Raw genomic sequence first — 27,426 nt, 5'->3', positions numbered from 1 at the left:
TAAAGTCATATTTATCATGGTAATGGTGTTCCTCCTGAAAATTCAACAGAGACAAACCGATAAGGAAAGGCAGCTCAAAGCCATTAGTTGAGCCGAGTGAATCCTTGGAAAAAGGGAGTATTCTTGAGAGTTAGTAGCCAAAAAATTCAACTTGAAGTATAACCCACTTAAGCAGCACATCCATTCACATCTGGAAGATTGCACATACTTCTTATGTCTTCATGCAACAGCAAACCTCTTGAGTGGTAGACAGAAGAAGTTTTTCATTGCTGAGTGATAAACTGACCAACATTTTGGATTGAGCTCACGTTTTGGCTGTGGTATAGTTCAGAATGCCTGTTTCCTGTATATAAACAGATGAGCAGTCCAAGCTATACATCTCAACACCAGTGGATCACCTGCAAACAGAATTTCAGTCTTTCACTTGGTCAAATAAGATCTGTTATGTAAAACCCAGACAGTCTGAGTTTGCAGGTCTCTTTACATTAGGAGTGACCTCATTCTTACCAAAATGAGCTCACTGGGTTTCCATTCCCCAAACTGAGCAGTATATAGTATCTTCCACTCTGGAAACATATTGTGTGGGTCACATACATGGCATAATAGACAGAAATGCTGCACATGCTTTAAAAAGAAGGGAAAATGCTGCTTCTATCTTGTGAAATCAGTCTGCAAAGTGATAGCATATGCGTCCTCAAAAGCCACTGCTGAGGTGTTTGTTTAAATTCCCTGATAGATAATGCAGCCCTGGTATCCTGATGGGATTAAACATGTTGGTCTGGATGATACATTTTGAGTAAAGAGGAATGTAAAATAGTTCCATGCCGTTTTGGTAGGGTTAGAATGCGTGGATGAGGTGAGGAGTGAGGCGAGCGTGTCCGCAGGTGTCCAGGAGCGGGGAAAGATCGGGTCCCGTTTCACAAGATCCTGCTAATCTGAGACCCTGTGAACAGATCACCACTAGAGGCAGGAATGGTTGGAATGCACATCACTCTCATTGAGCACGCAGCATCCCCGTGGCAGGTTGTATTTGTTACCACACGAAATAACAGTATATATACTTCATAGACAATGCTTAACTTTAATGAATAACAGTGCTCAAAGTTGACCTAATAGAGTTTTTGCCCTTAGTTAAAGTTTATATGTGCAGCAGGACATTTTGCATCATAACAAGCCCTTATTAGAATGAATAAGAGAATTGTTTTTCTTTTCATCATTGATAGATTAATACAAAAAGTGGCCCTGTTGCTCTGTTTCCTCATGCAGAGTCACAAACAAAATAAAATTAACAGGCAGTAATCCAGCTAACATAATAAAAACACAAAGACAGTTTTCATTCATGCAACCTCATTTTAGGACAACAATTTTCCATTATTTGCACTTAAAAATAAAGCTCCTTTTGATTTAGGAAAAGATGATGTGATGTGCGCTGACAGCAGGGCTACAGATGGACAAGTCGGATGTTTTTTTTTTAACTGTCCCGTGATGTTGCTTCATTCCTCTGATGATCGGAGATCCAGCTCTCTGTCAGCTCACATTCGTCCAGCAGGCAAAGCAACTGCTCCTCCGTAAGGTCTGGTGTCTCGTTCTGCAGGAGAAAAAAATTGCACGTGTTCCATCCATAAAATGTGCATTTTTTAGCCTTAAGATCATTGCTGTAGTTCTAAATGTCACAAAACTGACATCATATGAACCCAGAATCCTAAAAAGTGAAGGCGTAAAAATTCTCTGCCCAAGTCTTGATGTCGTACCAACATCCCTTTTAAATTTGCTCCTGACAAATTTGCTGGACTTAAAACTCAGTTTTTGACAAATGTGGATGATATGTTGAGTTGAAACGGAACCTGACAGAAGATTGGCACTCCACACTAATAGAATGGTATGCTGCTGCTGTCCCCTGTGCTTAGCTGGAAGATGTTTGGAGAAAAAAAAACACTTCTCTAGGATGTAGTATTGTTTTTTTTTTGCGATAAACCAAGCTCCTCACATGCCGTCTGCTTTGGACTGCATGTAAGTTCAAGGATGAAAGCCAGGCTTCCTAAACTTGGGAGGAAAAATCAATAACTGTTCCTGGGGATCGTGTGTTATCTGGCAACTGTCCTCTTTCAGTTCAAATCCTTTGGCTGTGCAGATCTGTAATTCCTGTATTGTGAAGAGATGAGGTAAGACTAATTTACCTGTGCAGGAGTCCTCACAGATACTCCCCATCTCCTGGGGTGAAAACACTGTACTTTGTTTAGACAGCTGTAATGCAAAAGGTCCATTTGTTTCACCTACATCAACATGTCCAGAGGAGCAAAATGAGTCTTTTAGTTTGAGTGACAATCATCATCAACATTCTCTCAGCATGTGTGCTGGTGTTTCTAACTGTCATCCCACTCTGAACAGAACGTTCTGGACCTTAAAATGAAGATACCCTGGCCAGGTTATTCTGTTTCCAATCCTTAAGGCATTGATACACACTTATCTATCTGTCTGTCTATCTAAGAAATTAAGAAGTTATACCTATTCTGGTCAAATCTCAAAAATCACATTATGTGCAATGTTTTGTATTATTGCAATTGTATTATTGTGACCTGTTAGCAGTCAGAGTATATGTTGTGAATGACTGTCAGCTACTACCACACCAAATTGTAGCTCAGTGTCTGTAAAACTGACCAACTTATAGCCATTTTTGTGTTTACTATAATTGTTTTGCTGTGGTGGTCATCTTGAATCAAGTTGACTTCAAAAGTTAATCAGTAGCAGGTGTGAACCTAACGATTATTTCTGAATGTTTAATTAAAAACTGTTTAGTGATTCACAATATGAGTTTGTTAATGGTACAAACAAACAAACCCACATACACACAGTCAAAAACATTATCAGTCTGCCTTTGCCTTCATCGGCAGGCGATAATCATTTTACTGACACTGAACTGTAATAACAATAATGTGGTTTAACAAAATTCAGCTAAAAATCTAATAACTACATTCAAAATGAACTTACTGGACACAGATAAGAAAATAACCTGTTTTGAAATGAAGTTTTCAGAAAAACCCAGCTGATACCACGACGCGACCCAAAACCAAGCGACGTCCCCTGAGAAAACATCACACCCATGCAATTATCTTTCCCTCTTCCCCACACCCTGCTGAGTGACTCAAGGCAAAAATCACATTCCAGTGTCTCATCTATCCCTTTTAACTGAAGCTTTTAGTCCACATCCATCACCTGTCGAGCAGACCACCCTCTGAAAGCCTCCAGCTCATCCCCAGGAACCAGTCGCTGATAGACATCTCTGTCGTGCAAAACCATTCTCATCCAAAGTCCTTAAATGGGCTCGACTGTGTTACTCATATCCTTGTTATGATGCTCAGAATTGCACAGTTGTTCAATATGATCCTATATCAAAGATTCAAGACTGTATTGTTGTTCCATGAAATGTGTGGCTGTTAAGACTCCAAATGTTCAGGAAGCATCTTATATATGATACAACAGAAGAAACTAAGAATAATTACTTTAATACTCTAATTAAACACAATATTTTAGATAAATTTAAAGTTTTTATGTTATTTTATTGCATATTCCCCCATATTTATTTGACAGCTACTTTAAATCGAAGGAAAAATCTCTATTCCTGCCGTTTTTGGCAGCTTTCTTGTTATATTCACGTTGAATGCCGAACCTTCATTTATCCTCCTTTCAACATTTGAATACCATCAAAATAATGAGAAAGGTTTCCAGTTTTTAACCATCAAACAATGTCAAAACAGTGAACTTCCAACCTGCGGTAAAAGAGCCAGGTTTTCTGTATCAGATTTCCACCAGGAGAAGAATCTAACAAAGATAGAGTTGTTCAGCCCTCCAGCTATCTGCCTTGCAGTGGACCACCACCTCTGCACAGCTCATAATTGGCTCCTCTACACACACACACACACACACACACACACGTGATGCAGGACCAGTTTAGCACAAGTGTGGGCTGCTCCACTTTCAAGGTCTCTGACTTCAGACACATACCTGAACTTTATCGGCCTCGGAGCCAGAGGGCAGCGCTCCTCTAATGCACAGAGGAATTCTATTCATCGCATACCCGCTCAGATAACTCGCAAGACAAGGTCACAGTACTTTCTGCTGTAATAAAGTTGTGGTTAAACTGTAAAATAAATCATGTCAAATGCCAGTTTATGTTTTAATATCGGTCTAACACGAATAAAAGAGTAATTAAAGTCAGTTTGGTGTGCTTTTGTTCACAATATCTTCACTACACTTTACATTTCCACGTATAGCACCATCCACATCTGTAATAAAAATACAGCACTTTGACACGTTCTTAATGTTTTTAAGTATTTCTGACATCTATTTGGTATTTTTATTTGTCACATGTCTGTGCCTAATGGCATTTTAATCTACAGGTGTTTCATTTTCATTACCCACTCAATATTATTTATGATTTCTCTTAATAAATGATAATTTTACTTTATTCATTCCTATGTACAACAAGTGTTAATGCATTTTATTCATAGGTAATTTAAGAAAAAAAAGTCCCTATATTTCTGTTTTTTCTATTTGTCATAGATACTTAAACCATTTTTGACGCAAAGCATCAGAGTTAAGAATCTGGATTTGGAAAGCTTAGAACAAGAATTACTGCCATTAACATCTAAATTCTATCTCACAATCCAAACCAATTGTGATAGCATGATTTAGGAGGACGCAGCAAAATAAATAAAAACAATAATGCATGGGCATATAAGAGGTACTTCCCATATTTTGTTTTTTTTATTCAAATTATTGTCTTTTTTTTGATAACTTAGTATACTGTTCAGAATATTATTATCATATTACTAAGTGTCCTGAACCAAACTGCAACAGTATTGAGTTTTGAGGGCTTGTGATATTCTATAGCTATGACTTTTAACATAACTGGAGCAACATGACTGTAACTCGACCGGCTGCTTACGTGTGCGAAAGCAGCTAAACAAAAACAAAATGTACAATTTCTTCCTGAACTTGGTAACATAAAATCAATCCTTACACAAACAAAATCTTGTTGAAGAACAGCCAGCCACAATATGAAAACAGTCTGGAGTCTCAAATGTCAGTCAGCAGCTGCCAAGACAGATGTCATGAGGCTTGAGGCTTAGATGTTGCTCCCACAAACATCCTAATTTACTTTTGCTTTGTAATCTCATTGAAACAGGTAGCCTCATTTACAAGAGAGACCTGTAACACAGAACATCGGTTACATAACAAATAACAGCACAAAACCTGCAAACAAAAAGAGGTCTGAAATGAGGATTTTTTTTCCATTTTCTTTAAAATGTGTTTAAAATGTCCCAGATGGATCAAATTGGACAGTTCGAGTTCTTGCTGCAGTTTATTCCAGGAAGATGGAGCAGAATAGGAGGTGGCCTTTTTTCGAAGTTCTGTGTGAACTGAGGGAACCCTGAAAGAAATAAAACCCTGGAAGCGCAGGCTGCGACTGTACTGTCTTTGTGACATCTTAAAATATAGATAAGGGAGCAGGAGGCTTAGGATGGATTTATTAATGAACATCTACCAGCGGGTATGTTCAGGATATTGAGTTTACCAATGAGTATAGGGTGCAGTGGTGTGTGAGAGGTTTACATTTTGTTATATATCGCAAGGCTGCATGATGAGCAACATCCAGCATGTGAGGAGAGCTTTCCAGGGCGTTCATATAAACAACATCACCAAACTCCAGCAGTGGTAGGAAGGCTGCAGATATGAGATGTTTATGAACCACAAAAGGGAAGCATGAAATATTTCTAAAAAAAAACTCCTAGTTTCTTCTGTAGTTTTTAAAAATGTGGTCAATGTGACACTTGAAGCAATGCTGAGGTATTTATAGGTTTCTACAAACTCTATAGCTATGCTATTTATATCTTATTATTCTAATCATATATTATACATTATTATTATATATTTATTTTTGCAAAAGCAGTGTAATTTTCCTTTCAAAAACTTCAACTGCTGCACTTTTGCCACAGTTGAAGTCAAAAATTGCTCATTGCAAAATCAGTTCTGGTATTGCAGTAAAAATAGAGTTTTATTTTTTCCAGTTTTGACACATCCAAGTCGCAACCATTATCTTTAGCCATGAGTGGGATCAGCTCTTCCTGTTTGCCTTTTAGACATAATGGCAAAAACAGAGTCTGCGCTGAGAAGCCTTTCCTGAAACTCTCTGTGTGCGACAACATCTAACAGAAATGGAGCTGAAAAGCAAACAGCAGGTAACACGCGATGAAAATGAGAAGGTGATGAAAGCTGCTGAGAGAACTCTTCTCCATAGCTCCTTTTCTTTTCTGGCAACGCTGACCGCTATTTTATGGAAAATAAAAAGTTTAGAAACTCCTTAGCTGGCAGAATGTCGAGGCTTAACTGCATCTCAATGCTGAGTCCAACATTTTCAGGTCAGCTGGAGGGTGCCACGGTGGCTGGGTATCCACCTCCCTGCAGAGGACTGTACGTGTTTGCACGTCAGATTTAAAATTTGTGTGCTGTTGGGTTAACTCCAGCAGGAATACAGCACTGATTGATAGAGGGGAAATAAAACTGATGATACCGGCCTGATTAGAACAAGCCCGCCCTGCTGGAACTCCCGTTTTACAGTAAAACACAGGGATCGTCCTTCCTTTCACAGTTGATTCAGGAATGCAGCCAAATGAGGTCGCAGGAAAAATAGCACCAGTTTACCGCAGCTGTCGAGTATCATAAATGTTTTAAACTCATCTTATCTTCTCCCGCTGGACGCGTCTTTTTATTTTACTGTGCATCACGGCGCAACACAAAACAAAGTAGATATATATATTTTAGCAGCAAGGTCTTGGCCACAAAAAGAAAACGAGAACAATGAAAATTCGGAGAATGTTTGTTTTTCTGGCTCAGAGGTGAATTTCGGTGGATAGTGGATCATTCAGTCTGAAAAAAAAACACAAGAAGTAGAGATGACGCACAAGTTTCCACCATTCCAGCATGTGGCTCCAAGTCAGTATTGTTTGCGTGTCAATTAATTTAGAGAAAACAAATATTGGCTCTCCAAGACAACATTTAAATTATTCACATGACTCACTTTAATTTAAGAGAAAACAATTTGTATTCTCAGCTCCAATGTGGGAGACAAACATTTGGAGCTTTAAGCAACAAAAAAGAGAGCAGAACTCTTATTTTTTAGCCTTTTATGGCATATTTTACAGAAAACAGGCTGCATTTAGCTAAAACGTGTTAGATTAAACTAATTAACGTAAATATATAAACTGTACTGTAAATAGAAAAAAAATGAGATTAAGGGCCTTTTTCCAGTGCATTTTAAACTGCAATCAAAGGCCTAACATTCCTTTAATGAATGCATATCAGCTGCCGAATTTCATCACATAATTTCAGACAGTTTATACTCAATATCATTAAAATAAGGTACATTACAGCAACTTATGTGTTGTTAATGTTGAATAGATGTGATTTAAAGTATGTGTTGATGATGCTCAGCTATGACCACACCAGATTTTAGCTCAATATTTGTAAAACTGACTGAATTATAGCTGTATAGGTTTATTAGTAAAACTGTAATGTTCAGTGAAATTCTCTAACTTCTTATCATTATGTTATAAGTGAACAGGTAACTGTGCTTCAGGAGTAAAAAAAAAAAAAAGTGAGTGCTTGAGTTATGAACGTTATACAAATCAACTTTATGAGTACACTGCAGCTGTGTGAGACTGGCTAAGAATGCCCTCCCAGACAAATTCTGCACCAGTAAATCTTTTCAAACCACAAAACAAGCCCGCTGGCACTGAGATTATACACTGTGAGAGTGCTGCTCAGGCTCATGTCACTCAGTGGCTTCAGACATTTAGTGATAAGCCATAAAATGTAGTGACTCGGCTAAATGCAAAGACTGTTTTCCAGCAGCAGTAGTTGAAACACCGGCGGGTTCAAAGCTCTGTATAATCGTGAAGAAGCATTTTCTTAAAATAGCTACGCCTTTGAAGTGAGGGTGTGGCCACCACTTATATTTGTAATTACCACACTGTTTGGGACCCTCTTTAATGTTTAAATTAGACATATATACATCATTTTGTGGTTCAACATTATTCAATTTGAACTAAAACGAGAGCAGCTTGTTGCACAACACCATGAGATGCCATCCACTGACAAACAAATACATTCATCTCCTTCTTTGCACATAAAATTTAAAGTCCTAAATGTCAGAGAAAGCAGAAATCAGGTTTAGCATCTGCCTTTGTTGGTGGAACATTCTTGTTCTGTGTCTTTAGCTACTGAGTTTGGGGAAAGAACTTCTGGTTGTAACTCTGCAGAGTCCCTTAAAACCAGACAGGGGTTTTAATGCTTCTAGGGAACTCTGCAGTGAGGCCACTAAACCTATCAGTGGAGAACATTATCCTCATGTAAACTGTGAACTAAAGGTGCAGAGAAAAGTAGGATGGGAAAACAATCTGAGCCTGCAGAGAAAGGAACACTGCATGTGAAAATGTGAAAGTGTTTGTACTAATTTGTCACACGTGTGTCTACAGATCCTGGGTGTTAAAATGCTCGTTCATTATTCAGATGTAAGACTTAATGTGCATACAAGCTTGTGTGTTTTCTGTGTGTGTAACTTTGAACTTACCGTCATCTCCTGGCCGAGGCCCAGAATCTCCAGCTGCTGTTGGATCTTCTGGAGCCGCGTCTCCTGCTCTCGCCTCTCCTTTATATCCTGCAGGACCTTCTCTCCTGGCTGCCGGTCCCTATCGCACTTCCAGCCAACCTCAGAGCCGGGGCCCTGATGCACAACAGACATGACTGGTTCTCACAAGGAAGGAACACCTCATCTCACATGGGTGCACTCAACAGAGCAGGGCTCAGCTTATATGGCTGGCACTTGGAAGCAGACAAAAAAGGAAAAAAACGTCATCGTAATCAATTCATTTTCCATTTCGCTAAAACTCCTGTTTAGATCAATATAAACCAAAGGCTCTTTACTGCTTATTGGAGAAAGCTCAGAGTAGAACCACATTCTTGTTAGAAGAACTAAGCTTATCTAATGTCCTGCTGGAGTGCAAGATAAATCACATCTTTATGGCATTAGGAGGACCTCAGTTAACCACAAACAGCATCCAAAGCAAATGTTGAAAATGGGTCAGGAGGAACTAAAAGTGAAAAGCTTGACTTAATCAGCACAGGATGGACCTTTTTCTTTGTGCCTTAAGTACAAAGGCAAACAAAAACCTGCCGCAGGGCCAATAAAAGTTGGCAGAATGGATAAAACTGTTCCAAGTAAAACGGAAATTAATATTTACCGATGTCTAGCAGACTCCGCGCACCTGTTTTATGACCTCTGCCATTAACCAGAACCTCAAGTGCTAAAGTAGTTCATTTAAATTACTGATGAGCAAGAGTGTAAGCGTATGATTCAAAAAATAGCTTACGGTGAACATAAAACTACCAAAAAAAAAGAAACAATCGTTCAGTAAGTCAAAATACAGATCGGAGAAAAGAATAAATGGAAGAGGAGAGAAATAAAAGGGAAAGTTTGAGCTAGTTTGGCTCAGGGACAAACACTACAAATGCCAGTAAAACTCAGCCTGAATTAGAAAATAATAATAATGAGAAATTTAAGAGTCCCAGCACTTTGTTAAATGTGTCTGTGAGCAAAGTTAACTCTAAACTCTACAGCTGATGGACTTCTGGAGCCAACAAACGTCAAATGACCACCCTTACCCACTGTGGTTGTGTAGTTCCAAATTTTAATAAATTATAAACCATATGTGGAACAGTTTCACCATTAACCCATCATTTATGCTTTATTTTAGTTGTTTTGTTTCCCCAGTGAACCACAAGAACAATAAAACTTTCTTAAAGAAACGCTCCATTTGACAGACATTCAAACTTTATGTAATTTTTTTTTATGGTTGCTTAGCAAACACATTCATTGTACATAAAAAAGGATTTAAACTTAGAAATGCATTAGACTAAGATATGAACAATGAAACCTGAAAAAAATATGACATAAAAAGGATGCCTCCTTTTGGGATAGAGACACCGGATGAAAGTTAGCTTTTGTCTAACTTGGGTACATTTATGCCTGACTTGATCATTGTATATTTAAAAATAATGGATCTAAAAAAAATTAATACATAAAGTAAAACACATGATGTAAACGCTGAGAAAAACTGAAATATAGCTACTGAGAGGAGAGATAATACAAACAGGTGTTCTGATTAGTAATAAAAACAGGCAGTAAATGAGGAGCTGGAAACAGGAAGTACAGAGAGCATCTAGAGCGCTGACGGTACAAAAGCAAAACCAAGTCATAACTAACACCCAAAATACCAAAGCCTATAATATTCCAAAACTCCATGTTTAGCCTAAATTTTAGAAAAGATTGAAAAAACATAATATTTTGACCCTGAATTTTGTTTAAAATCTACTTTATGCAAATAGCCCAAAACCTGTTTGGGTCTGAGGACACTTCAAACCGGAGTGTCAGTTCAGCTCCATGAGGCTGAAATTTCCATCTGTTTCAGTTCATCTGGATGGCAGGCAGGCGCAGCTGTGAGCTAATAACGCTTAAATTTATGGATGTTTTATAGAATGTTGACATCTCAATAAGGACATGCTTATGACAAAATGGTAGGTTACTAAAGACGGTGGGATTGAGTAGACATAAACTGAAATGCAGAGTTTCTAAATCTGTTATGACATGTTTATGTTAGGATGTTAAACCCGAGGTAGGAGGGACATTTAGTGAAATACTTACGGACGGTTGAGTGTCTTAATAATAATCAAAACAGGCAATTCAACTCAACTGATACCATAAACTGCATTTGCCCAAATTTTAGGCAACTACATGATGTACGCTGTTTAAATTTTGGCAACAACAAAACCTTTCAAAACACCTTTCTGTGTGTGGCCTCACCTAAAGGTGGCCTCTGTCTGCCAGCGTGGATATAATGACAGCTTCTATCCGAGGCCTCTTTCAAGTGGTCGACATGGGACCCTTCTGGTCACGACTCACTCATCCTAGACGGCAAACGCCAGGACCGCAACGAGATCAGACTTCTGTCACGCACCAGAGTGAAAGGCCCAGCTTTCCAACTCGGATAAATAAAAGCTAAAGTCTAGCTTTACCACCATCCTCACACCACTAAATGCACGTTGCTAAAAATGCTCAGATCTTTGTGAGAGACCGTTTATTTAATTTGGAAACAACAGCTATCCCACTTTTCACAAACTACAGGCTGCTAACTTGAAGTGTGTCTGTGAGGTTTAACAATGATAAAGCCACTGACCAGTCTGAATGAGTATGACATGTTTTTGTACAAATTAATACTTTATAAACCCTGATGAAATCTACAGGGAAAGCCCTGAATCTCTTTATGAAAATCTCACTAATCTAATTATAGAAAAACCAATCTGTTTCATTCAGCTTTTAACCTCTAGTTATTACTGCCTGCTGCCATGAAAGGCAAGCAGTTACTGTATGGTGTTGCCTGTCTCTGTGTGCATGGACGTGTGTATTTGTCTGTTAGTAAAATATCTCATGAATCTATTTTAATGAGCCTCTCAAAAAGTAATCACTGGACATCTACAACTGATTAACTTATGAATTCAACTCAATTCAAGGTGGCTGCTGCAGACAAATGACCTTTGCAAACACAAAAATGACTACTCAGCCATTTCTACACACTTTGAGCTCAAATTTGGTGTGGTCATAGCTAAGAGTCAGAGCTAATGAATCAAGCAACATCTTTGAGTAAAACTTTGGCAAGCAAGGCAGCAGCTGATATGTACTCCTTCAAGGAATGCTACTTCCATTATATCTGTGTTGGTCTTTGACCTTTCACAGTTACAGCCTTGAAAGAGGGTCTGTGCAACAACAGATAAATCTGAGTTTATGCATTGTGTTGCAGCTTTATGAAGATTGGTGTAAAAGCACAATTCAAGAAACTAAATTCGGAAGGTTTAAACATTACTTTGTTTTTTTTTCTAGTTTAAATGAGTGTTCAAGTGGTATTTCCTTGTCCAGATGCAGCAGACATAAGGAACGACATGGCAAAAGAAATTTCCTAGGAGTTTTGCTATGCATTCAAGATTGAATGCAAGCTTACACACACAGCTAAAAATATCTGCATTTGATTTTTTTTGCTTTGCAGTACAATGCAAAATTTAACCCTGCAGTATTAGGTATGAAATCATCATAGAATAAATGAATGAAAGACTAAAACAAACTTGTTTATAGGCATCCAGTCAAAAGTCTTTTAATGTTTCATTTGTAATAGGATGGAAGTCTTTTAGGTCTCAGAGCCCAAAGGCATTAGGGTTTTTTTTATTTTACTTGCAAAACAGTGACAGCTGGGAAAGTCAGCAGCAAGTCTGCAACTTTTTGTCTGGGCGGCACAACACTTATTAGTCTGTTCTGACACTTTTATATGAAGCAAAACAGCTCTTTATGACACTGATGTATTATTATCCTGATGGATATTGATCACGAAGTTGTTCACAACCCAAAGAGGCATTTACATTATCTTTATCTCAATAAACTGTCAAAGTGTGTACATCCACAGCTTTACCATGGCAAAGCAGAACTTAATATACTTTTCTTTAAAGTCAAAAAAAAAGAATTCAGACTTTTTCTCTCAGCAAGAGCAAATTTCAAGCTATGCAAGTTAATGAGTGTAATCACTGCAAATAACACTTTTTAAATATGTGTAAAGTGGTAAAACATACAGTAAGTGCTGCGTGGATTTGCCTTAATTTAAATAAAACTGTGAAGGATGTCATGCGAGGTTTACTTTAATGAAAGGGTCCTATCAAAATGAAATGCATTTATCAGTTTGAGCTTGGTAAAAATCTTATGTAAATGCACACATATTCGTATGTGTAAGTCAAGATCAAATTAAAAACAGATTTCGATTAAATTTTCAGGCACTGGCATCATTACACAGTAAATCACTTTTTGTTCTTTTGCTACTCCAACTGATTCACCTCTTGGAGAAGTCAGAGAGAATGACGTGACTCGACCTTAACAGACTCCAACAACTGTTCTACAGCATTTCAGTATCTGTGCTCCTTTTCCTGGAATGTGTGAAAGCTTCAACTCAGAACGAGGTTACTTTCAAACAGAGCAGGGGGGAGAAGCTGAGGCTCGACTTATCTGAACATCAACAAAAAAAGAAAACGTCTGATAATTGGCTCTCTTTGGAGTAGCCACTTGTCATGCTATTCAAAAATCTTCAATAATCACATTAACTATCTGGGTCAAAGGATCACCAGAAGGCCAAGAAGACCAGAACTTTGTTTTTGTTTATGAAAAAAAGAAAACACAGTCATGTCAAAGATAACTGCATTTGTGGACAAAAGTATGTCTATCTACTGATGAAATTTTAAAAGAATGTATCTCATTTATTTCAATATTTCAGCTCTGCTAAGCAGCTGCCTTGTTCTCTGATAATTAAATAACTGAAGCCTGCAAGCAGTAGAAGGCTATATGATAGCAAGGAATGCTGAGGTAACTACGTATGTCCTTAGTAATGAAGAAAAGTCAGTTAACAGGAACAGAGGAGGTCAAGGTGAGGTCTGGAGAACAAAAAAAAAGTTCTGAAGTGATGGTTCTAGTGTTTTACTGCATATTTTACAAAATGTACAATATTAAATATAAAAAGTAAATAACTGGGTTCATCAGTTATTTACAAGAATGTTACAAGATATCAATCTACCTAGGTAAAGAGTAAAGAGTAGTCACTGTGCTGTTTGGTATCATAGTGTGCACCACACTGAACATGGACCAAAGAAAGCTAAAGAGAGAGAAAGTTGCCTAAAGAGCTTAGAAAGACAATTATTGACAAGGTAAAGGCTATAAGATCATCCCCAAGCACCTTGATGTCCCTGTGTCTACAGCTGCACAGATTATTCAGAAGTTAAAGGTCCACAGGCCTGGAGCCAGTCTCCCTGGATGTGTCTGCGAGATGAAAACTGACGACAAGTGGAAGAGATGGACACTGGGAAGCAGCCCAGAACAACTTCCAAAGAAATTAGAGCTGTACTCCAAGATCAAGGTACATTAATGTCAGATTGCGCCATCAGTCGCTGTCTGAAACAAAGTGGAGTTCATGGAAGACGACAGAGGAGGACACCAAATGACAAAAAAGCGGGACTGGAATTTGCCATAATGGTTACTGACAAGCCACAAAGCTCCTGGGAGAATGTCTTTTGGACAGATGAGACAAAAGTGGAGCTTTTTGGTATCAAGTCATATCAGCTCTATGTTCACAGACTCAAAAATGAAATTTAAAAAATGGAGCAGGCTTGATTAAGTTCTGAGGCTGCTTTGCTCCATCTGGCACAGGGTGTCCTAAATCTATGCAGGATACAATGAAATCTCTATCTAAGCTTTCTAGAGCCAAATGTGCTGCCCAGTGTCAGAAAGCTTGGTCTCAGTCGCAGGTCATGAGTCCTCCAACAGGATGACCCAAAAGAACGGCTAATAGCACAACACTGGACTGTTCTAAAGTGGCCGTCTGAGCCTTGATCTAAATCCTATTAAACATCTGTGGAAGGAGCTGAAACATGCAGCCTGGAGAAGAAACCCTTCATACCTGGAGCAGTTTGCTCACGAGGAGTGTGCCAAAATACCCGTGGACAGGTGCAGAAGAGAGAATAACAGAAATCCAGTGTAGTGGATCCCAGTTTATCTGTGACTGGCCTGTATCACCCAATAATACTGACCTATTGATGAAACTAACACTTGTTCATTTATCATTTGTAAGAATTTTAAATAAAAGTGATAAAATTATTAAGTACCATATATCCTACATTTAATATTATGACCTCAAATGCATTCCATGTTGATTTTGTCAGCGTGTCTGAGTGTGAAACAGCTGCAGCCGTCGATGCATCGACCTCCTCTGTCCCAACCGATGATACTGGAAAAACAACGGGGATTGTTTAATGCCAAACATTTCACCACTAATCAGCCTCAAAACAAATGTTAGATCAGTAAACCTCAGCAGATGAACTAGATTATAATGAAGAACATAAAGTATTATCACATTAGCATTTTCTCTTTGTAGAGAGAGCCATTGAGCTTGGTAGTCTGGTGGTTCTCCTTCCCGCCAATGTGGTCCGCATCTGTGTAGTGTCTCGCCAAAGAAAACAGCTGGATCCTCCAACGCACACTCATTTTCAGATGTCATACACAACAAGAACAAAATAAATGTGTTTATGCCATTAGCATAGGTTAGTGTACTTCTGCATTTTACTGCAACATGTCCTTCTTTACGCTGCAACAGCTAACAGCAGCGTGCAGCCTATAATCCACCTTAAAAAGGGTCAAATAAAACCTTTTTAGACAACCTAATTAACCTATTCACACAATCTAAACAAGCTAAACAGCAACAGATTGCTTCGAGGTGGCTAGTCCAAGGAAGTGTCAACAAGAATATCATAAACGCTGCTGCTCGCGTCAAACGGACTAATTCATACAAGGTGCTGTCTTAAGTTCTTCATCCTTTGTAGTTAAGAAAGCTACTTCCATAGCAAGGAAGATTCCGACTTCTGGGAATTTGGTAAATATAACAAAAAAAAAAGAAAGGAAAATATACTGTTTGGGTTTTTGCCTGGAAAACATTTCTTTGATGTGGAACATTGCCAGCAGCTTAACCTTTTTTCAAAGCATGCAGTAACCTCAAAATGGCTCACTGACCATGACTGTGGGGGCCTTTGTTTTATTCAAAATATCTGTTGATCACATTAAGTCATCAAAAGGGAAGCAGTAAGAACAGCATGTTTTTGTTATTCTTCCGTGCAAGCGGTTCATGCAGGACAATGACTGCTATCTCAAAATTTATATCTGCGCAACTACTCAAATCTACAATAAATTGTAGACGGCAGTCAGTGAAGTGTGCTGTTATAGGTTACTGTGTTACTTTAAAGGAGTCTTATCTAACTAAATGCAAGAAATATGTCTACAATAAATTCTAACATCAACAGCATGTGTCTCGTGGCTGCACGATTCGAGGAGGACAGGGGTGTTTTAAAGAAAGAAAGCCAGCCATGCTGACTCACGTAGAGATGCCTGATATTGTTCAGGACGGCACACTTTTCTCCTGCTCCAGCCATGTCTCTGTTTTCTCTCTTCTTGAAATGCGAAGTATAGCGGAGGCTCTGGCTGTGCCACGTGGACCCAGGCTACCTGCCAAGGCCTGTCCGCATGCCTTGCAACGAGCACTCCCTCTGAGAGCTCAGAAGCAAACTTCTCACAAGCTTGAGAGTATCTTGGCTCCTCAGTTTCTCTCATTTGTTCCCGTATTTCTGCTGATATTTGGCCCAGCTCTGAGCTTTAATCGTCTGTCGGGTACATAGGCAGAGGTGCTGCAACACAGCATTACACTTTAAATACTTTCTGAAGAATGAAGAATGCAAACAACAGCATACTTTTTGAAGTATTTTTACCTAAAGGTTGCACCACATATCGATCTAATGCAGCTCCATGACAGAAAGTTTGGGCTCTTGCACATGTCCATCTAAAGATGTCTCAAGATATAAAATCTGTTGGTGTCCAAGCTGTCTTTTCTTCTCTCAGAGATTGTGTTTTTTTCATCAGTATCTTGGATCCCTGTTGACTTGGTGATTGGTGAACATTCCTGAAGTATTAGAAGATTCACTTGTGGGTCATCTGGACTGTATACATGCTTTTTTTTTTTCAAAACTGAGGGTGGTCTGGAGGGATCACAGTTGCAAAGATCAAAACCTTCTGGTGCGTTCTACGATCCAAAAAAAATGTGCTGAATCTGATACTGGGTTAGCATTCCTTGAAGGAATGCATATCACCCGTTGCCTTTCATGTCAGTGTTTTAGATTAAAATTATGTTGAGAAATGATGGAGTTGAAGCCATTTTGGTCCAATCTTGTAAACAACATTATGCATAATCTCATGTGATATTGAAATATTTTATGTGATCGCACATAATCTGTTGCTGCTTTGAGTATATGTTGTGAATGCCTCTTAACTACTACTGCACCCGATTTTAGCTCGACATCTGTAAAATTCAATGAGGTGTACACATTTTTTGTGTTGGCAAAGGTCAATTAGCCTGTGGTGGCCGTCCTGGCTTGGGTTGACGACAAAAGGTAATCATTTGTAGAAGTAAATCCAGTAATAACTTTCTGAAAGTTTCATTAAAATCCAATCAGTGGTTTATGGGATACTTTGCTAACAGACAAACACGGTTGACTCCAACAGTCAATGCCAAGGTTTTAAGCAAAGATGTTGTGCAAAATGTTGCACTCAGAGTATGTGTTGGGAACAACACTTTGTTACTACCGCACTAAATTTTAGCTCAATATCCATAAAATTGGCTAAGTAACAATCCCTTTTTGTGTTTTTAAGGTCAGTTGGCTGCGGTAGCCATCTTGAATTGGAATGACTTCAAAACTTAATCAGTTGTAGATGCATATCTAATAATTACTTTCTGGACGTTTCATTAAAATCTGTTCAGTGGTTCATGGGATATTTTGTCAAGAGACAGACAAGGTTGATTTCTATAGTTAATGGCAAAGTTTTACATACAGATCTCACAAAATCAATTAGCATTCTGATTCAAGTTGGGGGATCAGTCTCAGCTTCTAACATACCAAATTTTAGCTCAATATCTGTAAATTTGACAGAGTTATAGCCATTTTTGTGTTTGCTAAGATTGCACGCATACAATGACAAAAGTCTTATTGCACTGCTTTTGCCTTTGATGGCCTAAACACAAGCACAATAGAAATCTTCACACGTCTGATCTTTTAAAACTTTGTAGATAGCAGAAGAAAGTCGTGCATTCACAATCCTTTCAAACCGCAGTATATACATCCCAATGTGGAGCTTTTATTGTTCAGAGACGGTCGAAACATTATTTCCGCCCAGATTGCTCTACTAACATAAAACAATTTGCCAGAAAATGAGACACGAAACGAAATGTAAGTAAAAAGCTTGAAAAGTAGGCCGTGATCAATATTTATCAAAAGCATCTGGATGAAAAAAAAAACATTCAAGTGTTCTTTTTTTTCCACTCCAGTGACAGATCCTGTGTTTTGTCAAGCAGAATGCATGACCTACAGTTCTGCTGCAAACACTGGTTTACGATGGAGTGGCACGTTTTTAGAGGGGAAAATAAAACCGTAGAGCTGACGGTTGCCAGTGCATTGCTTAATTGGTTTTGATTTGGCTCAATTTTATAGAATATTAGACAATGCGCAGCATTAGGGCTTGCTTATTGCTAACAGCTGACTATGTGACTAATTTCTCCACAATGAGCTGCTATAATGAGTGAAACAGTCAGAAAGTCAGATCTTTAAGAACAAGGAAAAACCTCTTTGAACCACCACTTAACCCAACTGCAGCTGTGGATCCCACCAGTGGGAGAGGCGTTTATAATAAAACGAACGGAGTCTCACAGGAATTACAGGGAACAAAAGGGTGTGACGCCCATTCTCTTAAAACTGTGTGGAAAAACAGCAAATGTGCCATAAGACAGCCCTGACACCTCAAGTCACATCATGCCACTGTCCTCACATGAGCAGAGCATCCAAGAAACAACACTGGGTGTTTAATATTATCAGAAAGGTACAATTAAATTAAGAAATCGCAGTTGGAGAGAGCTAATTTGGCCATCTAAAGCATCTGCTTCTGGTTTGGGGGAAAAAAAACTGTCACATCTATTTTTGTTTTCAATGAGCAAAGTTTGGATACCTCAGCGAGAAGATGGACATCTTTGTTTTTCAAAGAGAGCAGTTGTCTTCTCTTTCTTTATATTCACTTTGACATTTGAGTCTTGTTCTAATTTTTAAGCCAAAACCCATTAATGTTACATGTACACATGTCAGCTATGCTATCAGAACCCCCAGTTTAATGTTCTGGCACTATAGTGCTTCAGAAATGGGCATGAGAAGAAAGTTACCAGTTTGAATCCCTGACATGCAGACCTTTCTGTGTTAAGTTTACATGTTCTCTTGGGTTTGTAAGGGGTTTCTTTAGTTTGCTCTCAACACAAAAAACATGATTGTTAGGGTAATTTTGGGTTATGTGTTGATGGGTGGGGATCCTTTGAAAAGGGTAACTGGATTCCAGAGGACCATACTTCAGAGGTCAGCTAACACAGTATCATAGAATGTTCTAACACCGCATAATTACATCCAGCATTCACATATTGAGCAATATGCACTATAGCAGTATTTTTATGGGATCAGACCACAAATGCGTCAATGAATCTGTGCCTATTGTCCTTCTAAGGAGCACCATTGGTTGGCACAAGTCGCTGCATTCCAACACCACCCAACCCAAGACCCAAGACCTCTTGTTCTCGAGATGATCTGGCCAAGTGTAACCATGAAACTCTAGCCGCTGACAAAGTTATATTTGGCCAACTCTACCAATTCAACAAATCAACTGAGTGTTTGTTTTTGTCTAAAATATATCGCCCCATGGTCAGCACCATTATAATTCACTCGCACCATCAATAGTTTGAACAAGTTTGCTGTCTATATCACTTTTCTAAACATTCTGAATGTACCAAATAAATGAGATTAAGCATAAACATAAGCAACAATAACACTGAAAGTTAGTTTAGCTCTAAAGTTAGACTTGGCTCAAGAGAGCTTTAAATTTAAAAGAACGTGAAGGATAATTTTACTTTAGGTTTAAGGGGATTTATTTACATCTAAACAAATCAACAAATGAGTTTTGGATGAATAATTCTCATAACTTTTTGGTAAAAGGGTGATTGATTCCTGGATCATAAAACTGATGTTCAGATGCCAAAAATATGAAGTAATTCCTCTGTTTAAACCATTAAAATGGGATGAGAGAAGATGGACAATGACAATTTAATTAAAGAAAACCAAAATAAAGAAATATTGTCAGGGTCTGATGTTTCCGAACCCCAGAAAAATCATAAAATTATGTTACTAAGGACACAAACACGTAGCCACATAACAAATGAATGGAGCAATCTGAATGAACAAAATGGACATGTTGAGAATGTCCAGAGTGTGTGTTTTTTTTCTCTTTACAACATTAAACCTAATACAATATATACTTAAAGTTCAGTATAACAGGATGAACCTTTCCCAAAGCTTTAATTACATGACTGGACCAAAGATGTTCAAACTGACCACATTGTGTTGGTCAAAAGGGCGTTTTCTCCCCAAAGCTCTGCTCTCCCACTTAACATTGGCTGGAGCTGCAATAATGAGTGCTCATCAGAAACCACATAATATGACTAAGTGACCTCATGGGCTCCCATCAAAATTTATACCCAACCAGTGCACAACAAAACACAGCTGGAGTAACCAAGGGAGCTGATTATGAGAGGTGCAATCAAAACCGTGACAGTGACTTAAAACCATAACGCCATTTGTTAGTTTCATTGCAGCCGCTCGTCTAAAGAAGCCACATTTGAAACAACATGTGCACTTGTGATCTGTGAGACACACACACACAGACACGCAAACACACACTTAAACGCTCGTGTGACCAACATCAGCAAACTCTTATGACAGAATCCTCTCTGCTGACTTCAGACTGTGGGTGGCGCAGCCATTCCCACACAGTGTTACAGTAGGAGGGGTGTACTGTACATTAATGCTTCAAACCAACAGACGTTTTTAATGATAAAAAAGGCTTAATTCAGCTGAAGCCTGAGAAAAGGGAGAGGATTGGCAAATGCAGGAAGAGTGAGGTTGACAAAAGCACATTAGTGTCCAGGAAAGCAGTGCTTATTTAATTTATTTATTTATTATTTTGCATTCATTCAGTCCAGATCATTAGCTATCTGAGATTTTCCCTTTCATTAGAAATCATAGAGTAAGCCAAGAAAGGGCAAGAGGGAACTGAAACAAGGCTTTTCCCAACGAAAATGTTCATGACTCACCACATGGCCCTGCGACGAGTAATTCCATGCTACTACAAACACTGATCGTGATGTTTATGATATCCCGACTCAGCTTTATGATTAGACTTTTAAGGCCATTGTTTTTGGAGAATCTGTAATATGGCAGAAGGAAAGAAGTTCATGGACAAATAGAAGATCTAAAGTTCCTTTTTTGTGCTTTATGCAAAAAAGATGTAAGTCTACATCTTTGGGCAACTAGTCCTGCGAGTTAATACCGTATATCTAAATGAAAGGGAAAGTGATGATCCTTTTTTGGAGTTGGCACTCCTCAATGTCCACCAGTTCTGTAATTACAGTCTGATGGGGGGTTGACTCTCCTCTGTGGCATCATCCAGGCTGGTACCAGGCCTCACTGGCTCCTCAGGCTAAAGCAACAGACTTGTGGACTCAGAAGCTAAAACTTCGGTGACTGTGCAGGAGACGAAAATGATTGTTGGCAAACTGACTTCTAAAAACACATCTTTAAGTTCTTGGTGATTCTTTTGAAGGCGTGCCCACAGGGGAATGCTGAATTACTCTCTATCAGTCTGAGACAGTCAGACAGGAAAGATGAAAGGGTGGAAAAATGAGAATCTCAGGCATGATTTATTATCAGTGGCAAAAAAATCAGTGATGTTAAAACAGAAATATGATGGCGGTTTTCGTGCTTTTCGATACCAGGAATGAGCAGGAACACAAACCGGTTCCGAAGCTGATCTTCAAATGGTTCCGTTTAGGAACTTAAACTGCTACCAAGAAGAAAGGTAACTGCAAGACGAAAGCATATTTTCTTTTATAACCTCCTTAAGGATTTATGGCTACGGACCTGAAATGAATCACTGCTTCTGGAAGAGGTCTAGTGTGCGGTCATTTTTTATAATATTCTTTTTACATCAGCGCCACAACAGGTGGGGCGTTCACCAACTAAGAATCAAAATGTTTTTTTTCCTTTTACCTAAACTCAAGCTGCATTCCTTTAAATTGGGATGTCCATATTTGTTTGGTTATAAACCAGTAAATTTAAGTGCAAATCCTCATTAATATGTTTGAAATTGTGAATTAGGACATCAGCCTTGGCAGAAAATGTCATTTCAGGGTGCCTCTTTTTGCCTAAAACATTTTACATACAGAATAAAACTGCAAAAAAAGGCAATAAAGAAAAGATGAGGGACAATAAGACCTAATAAATGTAAAACAATAACAGGATTTCTGTTTAGTTTGCCCTTCTGGATACTCACCTGAGACATGCTTAGGTTTGTGTAAGAACTTTGCAGAGAATTGAACTCATCATAAGGAAGAAAGCGACAAATTTTAGAGTCTATCTCCATCAGCTGCTCCAGATCAGTTGGTTTAGGGGTGTATCCATGGTCTGTAAAGACTGACGCAGCCCACGTAGCCTGGGAAAAAAAGCATCAGTATAGTAAGTTATGGTCTGTGAGGTAAAAGCCTGCTTTACGCTGTGGCAACCTAAACAACACAACTGATAAACATTATCTAGACGGTGCGTGCTTAGGAATATTATGACAGTGATGTCTGAATCAGAGAAGAAGTGCAGTCTGTCTTAGCTCTTGGTATTTCGACAGGTTCAGCATCAACATTTGACAAATGCCTTACTTTCTGTGATACTCCCATTAAATCCTATGGGAAGCAGTGTGTACATGGTGATCTCACCACAACAAAGTGGTGAGATGAGATTTAGTGAGAATACACCACGCCAAATCAGATCATAACTCTACAAAGAACACAGCTGTAACCTCGGCGCACTGGGGAAAGAGGGGGGAGGGGGTGCAGCTAAAAAATAAAATCACTGGCAGAAACAAACAGCAAACACAGAGGCTCATTAATGAGGTGGAGTACAACACAAATCTAAATTTTGAAAGACCTACAAAATTTAATGGTTGTTATTTGAACTTGAAATCTGGATCAGTGTTGTTTTCTCAACCACCACTGTGATTTACTTGGATGCAGCGGATTGTTTAAGTCTGGGACATCAAATGGTTGTTTGTTTTTTTTTCCACATGCGGGCTTTCCAACCACTGCACAACAGAATTTGAGTTTTGAAACAGGTGCAGAAAATATTGAAAATAGAATATGTTAACTCTCAGTGCTATAACTATTTTGGTCAAACTTTAAAAAAAACAAAAAAACAAAAAGAAATTACGCTCATTGTCATATGAAGTGTTGTGAAGGCCTCTCAGCTACTACTTGATCAAATTTTAGCTCAATATCCGTGAAACTTACTGATTTTGAGCCATTTTTCTGTTTGTTAATGTTAATTAGCTGTGGTGGCCATGGGTTGACTCCAAAAGTTAATTCGCTGTACATGATCACTTTCTGGAAGTTTCATTAAAGTCCATCCTGTTGTTCATGACATATTTATCTAACAGACAGACAATCACATGCACACACAGGCACAAGCATCTTAGTTCCAGTTCCCTAAAGTAAATTAATGACGAACCCTTTCCATCTGGATAATTACCAAACTTTGGACCTGTACTTATTTAGTTTCTTCCTGGAGGTTAGATAGATACAAAAATTTCAGTAAGTCTTAAGCTGTTGCTAAAAATGAAAGTTGTAAATATATAAACAAGACAAGATTGTCGAAATGTGAAAAATTGGAAACCGCAATTAGAGTCAGATTAACTTTATTTTCAGTCTTTAAGCTAAGTTAAGCAGATGGTTTTGGCTGTAGCTTCATAAATGATCGTTTCATGATGTTCTGTGTAAAAAAGAGAAAACAGTCAGCCTTTTACACGAAGCCAATGAGTTTAGTATTTGTTTTGTAGGTGTAAGTCAACATTGATAAAATATATAAATATAAATATATTAATGTTTACATAGCTGCAGTATTATTTAGGCAAATCTGTACTTCTCTAATTGTTTTTATCTGTCCTTGTTCCCACTAACTGAACATCTAAGGCCTTAGGAAAGGAATGAATGCCTTCCCAGATTCCCGACAGTAAGTTGTTGACAGCTGCTTTGTTGCTCAGGTTACCATGGCTACCCTGAAGCGTGGAGGTTGTTCAGACGAGAGTCTGTAACATTTAAAAAAAAAAAAAAAAGAAGAAGGAATTGTCTGATGTAAGAAGTGAGCAGCAGCTTTTGATAAATGCGTCCCAAGGGATTCTGCCAAGAATTGAGAGAAGTCTTAAGAACTGAAGATGCCTCACTGCCAAACTCCTGGTGACATAAACAATGTGCTCGCCCCATCATGGCCATTCATAATAACGCTGCCTCGCAATAACAGGAAGTTTCTCTTCAGCCAAAACGAGAAAGAAATAAAACAGTATATGCCGCTTTAGTTTCTGCCATCATAATCACAGCAGTATTGTTCTAAAAGTTAAAGAAAAACATCATAAAAGAAGCGGTGAGACATTTACAAAAACCCTGGCAAGCTGTTCTACCAATGCAGAGCAGCCTGGGTCAAATTAAATGGAGCCGCATGTTAAAGGTAAGGATGTTTTTTCCCCCTCTTTCAAACAGGCTTTAGACCAATCTGACTTCTTTACAGCTGCCAAAGGGGTTATTAAGGCAAATTTAATGTGAAAACAAAAAAAAATGTGAAGTCAGAATGGAGCTCAGGGTGAAATACTGGACCACTCCAGGTGGCATGGTCTTAGATGAACCCTTAAAGGGAAACAAAAGGTCCCATTCTCCCAACTTCAGGCTCCATCAGTGCGCCCTTAATACGAGCGCAGCTGCAGCTTGTTGCACGACAACATAAAAGATTCTCACTTCTGAGTTTTGCTGAAGAACGGGAGAGGGGTTTACTGAAAACTAGATTATAAAATTAATCCAGAACATGCATAGCATTCCGAGCGAACCACAAATGGCATCCGACATCTGGTTTATAATCTGAAATGCTTTGAGGAGTCAGAATCTTCCACCCAGAGACGCTCTAATCTGCCAAGCAGTCATCAAACCAGAAATATGTAACTAATGCTACTTCAGGGGTTATCAAATACTGGCTCTGTTATTTTGGCAGCATTCTGAGATTGATTTAGTTTAAAAAAAACATGATAGCTTATAATTAAATGGATTAAAAAGCTGCAACAAAAGCGAAGGGTGCAATAAAAATCGTATATTTTACTAGTAGTAAATGTGAGTTTTAAGTGCTGGTAGATCCCCTTTTAAGCTTTTATAAATGAGACCGTGCTGATAAAGATGATAAAAAGAGAATCCGCCCCCACAGCCTATGTTTTACACCTTGATGTGATCCTACCCCTCTGTCTGTGCCCTCAGCGCTGTCCTCTTCCTCTTCTTCTGTTTCCCGGAGGAGATCAGCCAGACGCGCTTTCTCTGCAGGGGTCAGACGCACTTGGGCCACCTCGCCACCTACTAGCTGTTGTTTTCCACAAAATTAGGGTAAAAAGGTTAAAAATCACGATTTGCATAACATCTGTATCCTTGTTAGTCCACTAGACTTGTAATATGACCTATAAAAAGGACGAAGGAAGCACATTTTTTACATTCTTAATGAAATTATGCACTGCATTTTTGCATCATGAGCTCTGACACACCTCGATGTTCCTCTTGATAAAGTCTTTCTGTTTATTCTTGCTTTTGAAACTTTTACTGCCTTTAAATGGGTCGTCTTCAACGTCTCCAACTGTGATTTCTATTGATTCAGTCAAGCTGTCTGGCCTATTTTCACCTGCCAAGCAAAACACACGGTGTGCTCGTAAATGAAATGCACCAATGGGGTAAAGTATATTTGTGTAATATAAAATAGATCAATGCTGAGCAAAAGCACAAAATCTGCCACATTCCTGAGCTTCTATTCTTATAGGAAAACCTGGGAGATTTTGTCTTTCCTTCAGGAAACCAATAACATAAAAAAAAATGTCAGGCTTTTGCTCAAAAGCCCCATAACGGACAAACTTCTTCAACTTTGTAAATAATATTTCAAACCTGCACTTCTATCTGTATCAGATGGGGAGGAAACTGTTAGAAGTTTCCTGAGGTTATGGTGCCATCTAGTGAAAAATACAACTAACTTCATCCTTTTTTTGTCACTATGATTTTACGAACTCACTTTGCTCAGAGAACAGGTTGTCTCCATCCTGCTCGCAGTCGGGAATCTGAGTTTCAAACAGAGGCACAAAGTTTTCCTCTTCTGCTGTCCCTTTAGGATGACAAAAAGATATTTAATGTACGGAAATCACAACCCGAATTCACACACAGTTGTGGGAAATGTATATAAAAACAGAATGCAAAGATTTGCAAATCTCAAAAACCCATATTTTATTCAAAATGCAACACAGAAAACATCAAATGTTAAAACTAAGAAACTGCATAATGTTGGGGGGCACTGGAGCAAATCATTGCACTCTGTTACTATTTACATTTTACACAGTGTCCCAACTTTTTTCAGTAGTGGAGCTGTAGGTTTACACACTTTAGGAACATTGTTTATCTGTAAAGTTACCTGTACTTACCTGTTTGAGCTTCTAAAGCCAAAAACAGCTTTGTGTTTAAAGCTTCAAAAGCACTTTCAGAATGACTTGATTCTTTCTGCAACCAAAAAAGAAAAGTACAGCATCATACAGTAGGTACTGGCAGGCTGTCTTTTGAATTATCTATGTAGATAATTAAATAGTGTCTACCAAGAGTTCCTGCCAGAGTTTGGCTTGAAGCTCTTTCCTTTGACGCCTGATTTCTTTTTCCTTAAAGATTTCTGCAGACAGGATCTCATCAAGTCTTTTCATTTCTTCATAGGCTCTTTGTAGCTCTAAATCCTCGTTTTCATCCTCTGCGGCCTCAGTGTGAGACTGATCTGAAGAGAGGACTTCTTTTGCTTTACACACACAGAAAAACTTCATTAAAAATGAAGCCTCATAAAGCACTCTTAAATCATTTACTTTTGCCAGACTGACCTGTAGTCAAATTATTTGTGGATTCCTGGGAGCAGCTCTGCTTCTACAGGAAATGGTTATATAAGGTTTTAGGGGGGGGATTAATTTTTGTTTTAAAAAGAAAAGTATCAAGGCATTTATTTACCTGGGTATCAACGGGGTCGTTGGACAAAACGACGAGTTGAAAGGGTGTAGAAGGACAAACTCTGTTGTTTTGATAAAACAATACGCTGGACACACGGCTGCCTGTCTGCTCGCTCGATGCAGATCGGGATATGTCGTCCAGACTTCCTCTGAAGATCTCCATAACTTTTTTTTTTAACTTAAAAACTGTAAAGGAAATAATGTAGGCGCCTCAAATGGCCTGCCGTTTGCATAGCGACTTGTCAACAAGCTGGTGTTGTGCCGAAAAAAGTACCCCTGATGTGAACGGCGCTCTGTAAAGGGGATCAACATCAACAAATTAGTTTAAAGTCACGCATACACACATAAAATTTGTTTAAGTTGTTTTGCTTTTTAATGAAGCGTTATGGATATACGCTTCCTGGAAAATTATGACCTATTAGAGTTACAGGACAGATATAATGCTGTTTAGTTTGTCATAAAAAATGCTCCAAAACATTAATTTTTGTCCTTAAACACATTTAGTCACGTTT

General features: G+C 38.5%; 1 protein-coding gene across 1 annotated transcript; it reads right to left on the bottom strand.

Moving 5' to 3' along the window:
- Positions 1–97: 97 nt before the first annotated feature.
- fsip1 (fibrous sheath interacting protein 1) lies at positions 98–27,153 on the bottom strand. The gene is made up of 10 exons (XM_017413506.3): positions 26,916–27,153; positions 26,792–26,834; positions 26,522–26,712; positions 26,354–26,429; positions 25,951–26,040; positions 25,436–25,569; positions 25,138–25,257; positions 22,154–22,312; positions 8,630–8,782; positions 98–1,588 (listed from the first exon to the last, which is right to left on the bottom strand). Exons 1-10 carry the CDS (start codon positions 27,075–27,077, stop codon positions 1,472–1,474), a joined length of 1,245 nt encoding a protein of 414 aa, XP_017268995.1. The 5' UTR covers positions 27,078–27,153; the 3' UTR covers positions 98–1,471.
- Between the last annotated feature and the right edge of the window lie 273 nt (positions 27,154–27,426).

This window comes from Kryptolebias marmoratus, linkage group LG10, assembly GCF_001649575.2.
Source record: "Kryptolebias marmoratus isolate JLee-2015 linkage group LG10, ASM164957v2, whole genome shotgun sequence".
In the NCBI taxonomy this organism is placed as follows: Eukaryota; Metazoa; Chordata; class Actinopteri; order Cyprinodontiformes; family Rivulidae; genus Kryptolebias; species Kryptolebias marmoratus.
This window is presented reverse-complemented; position numbering and strand designations above follow the sequence as displayed.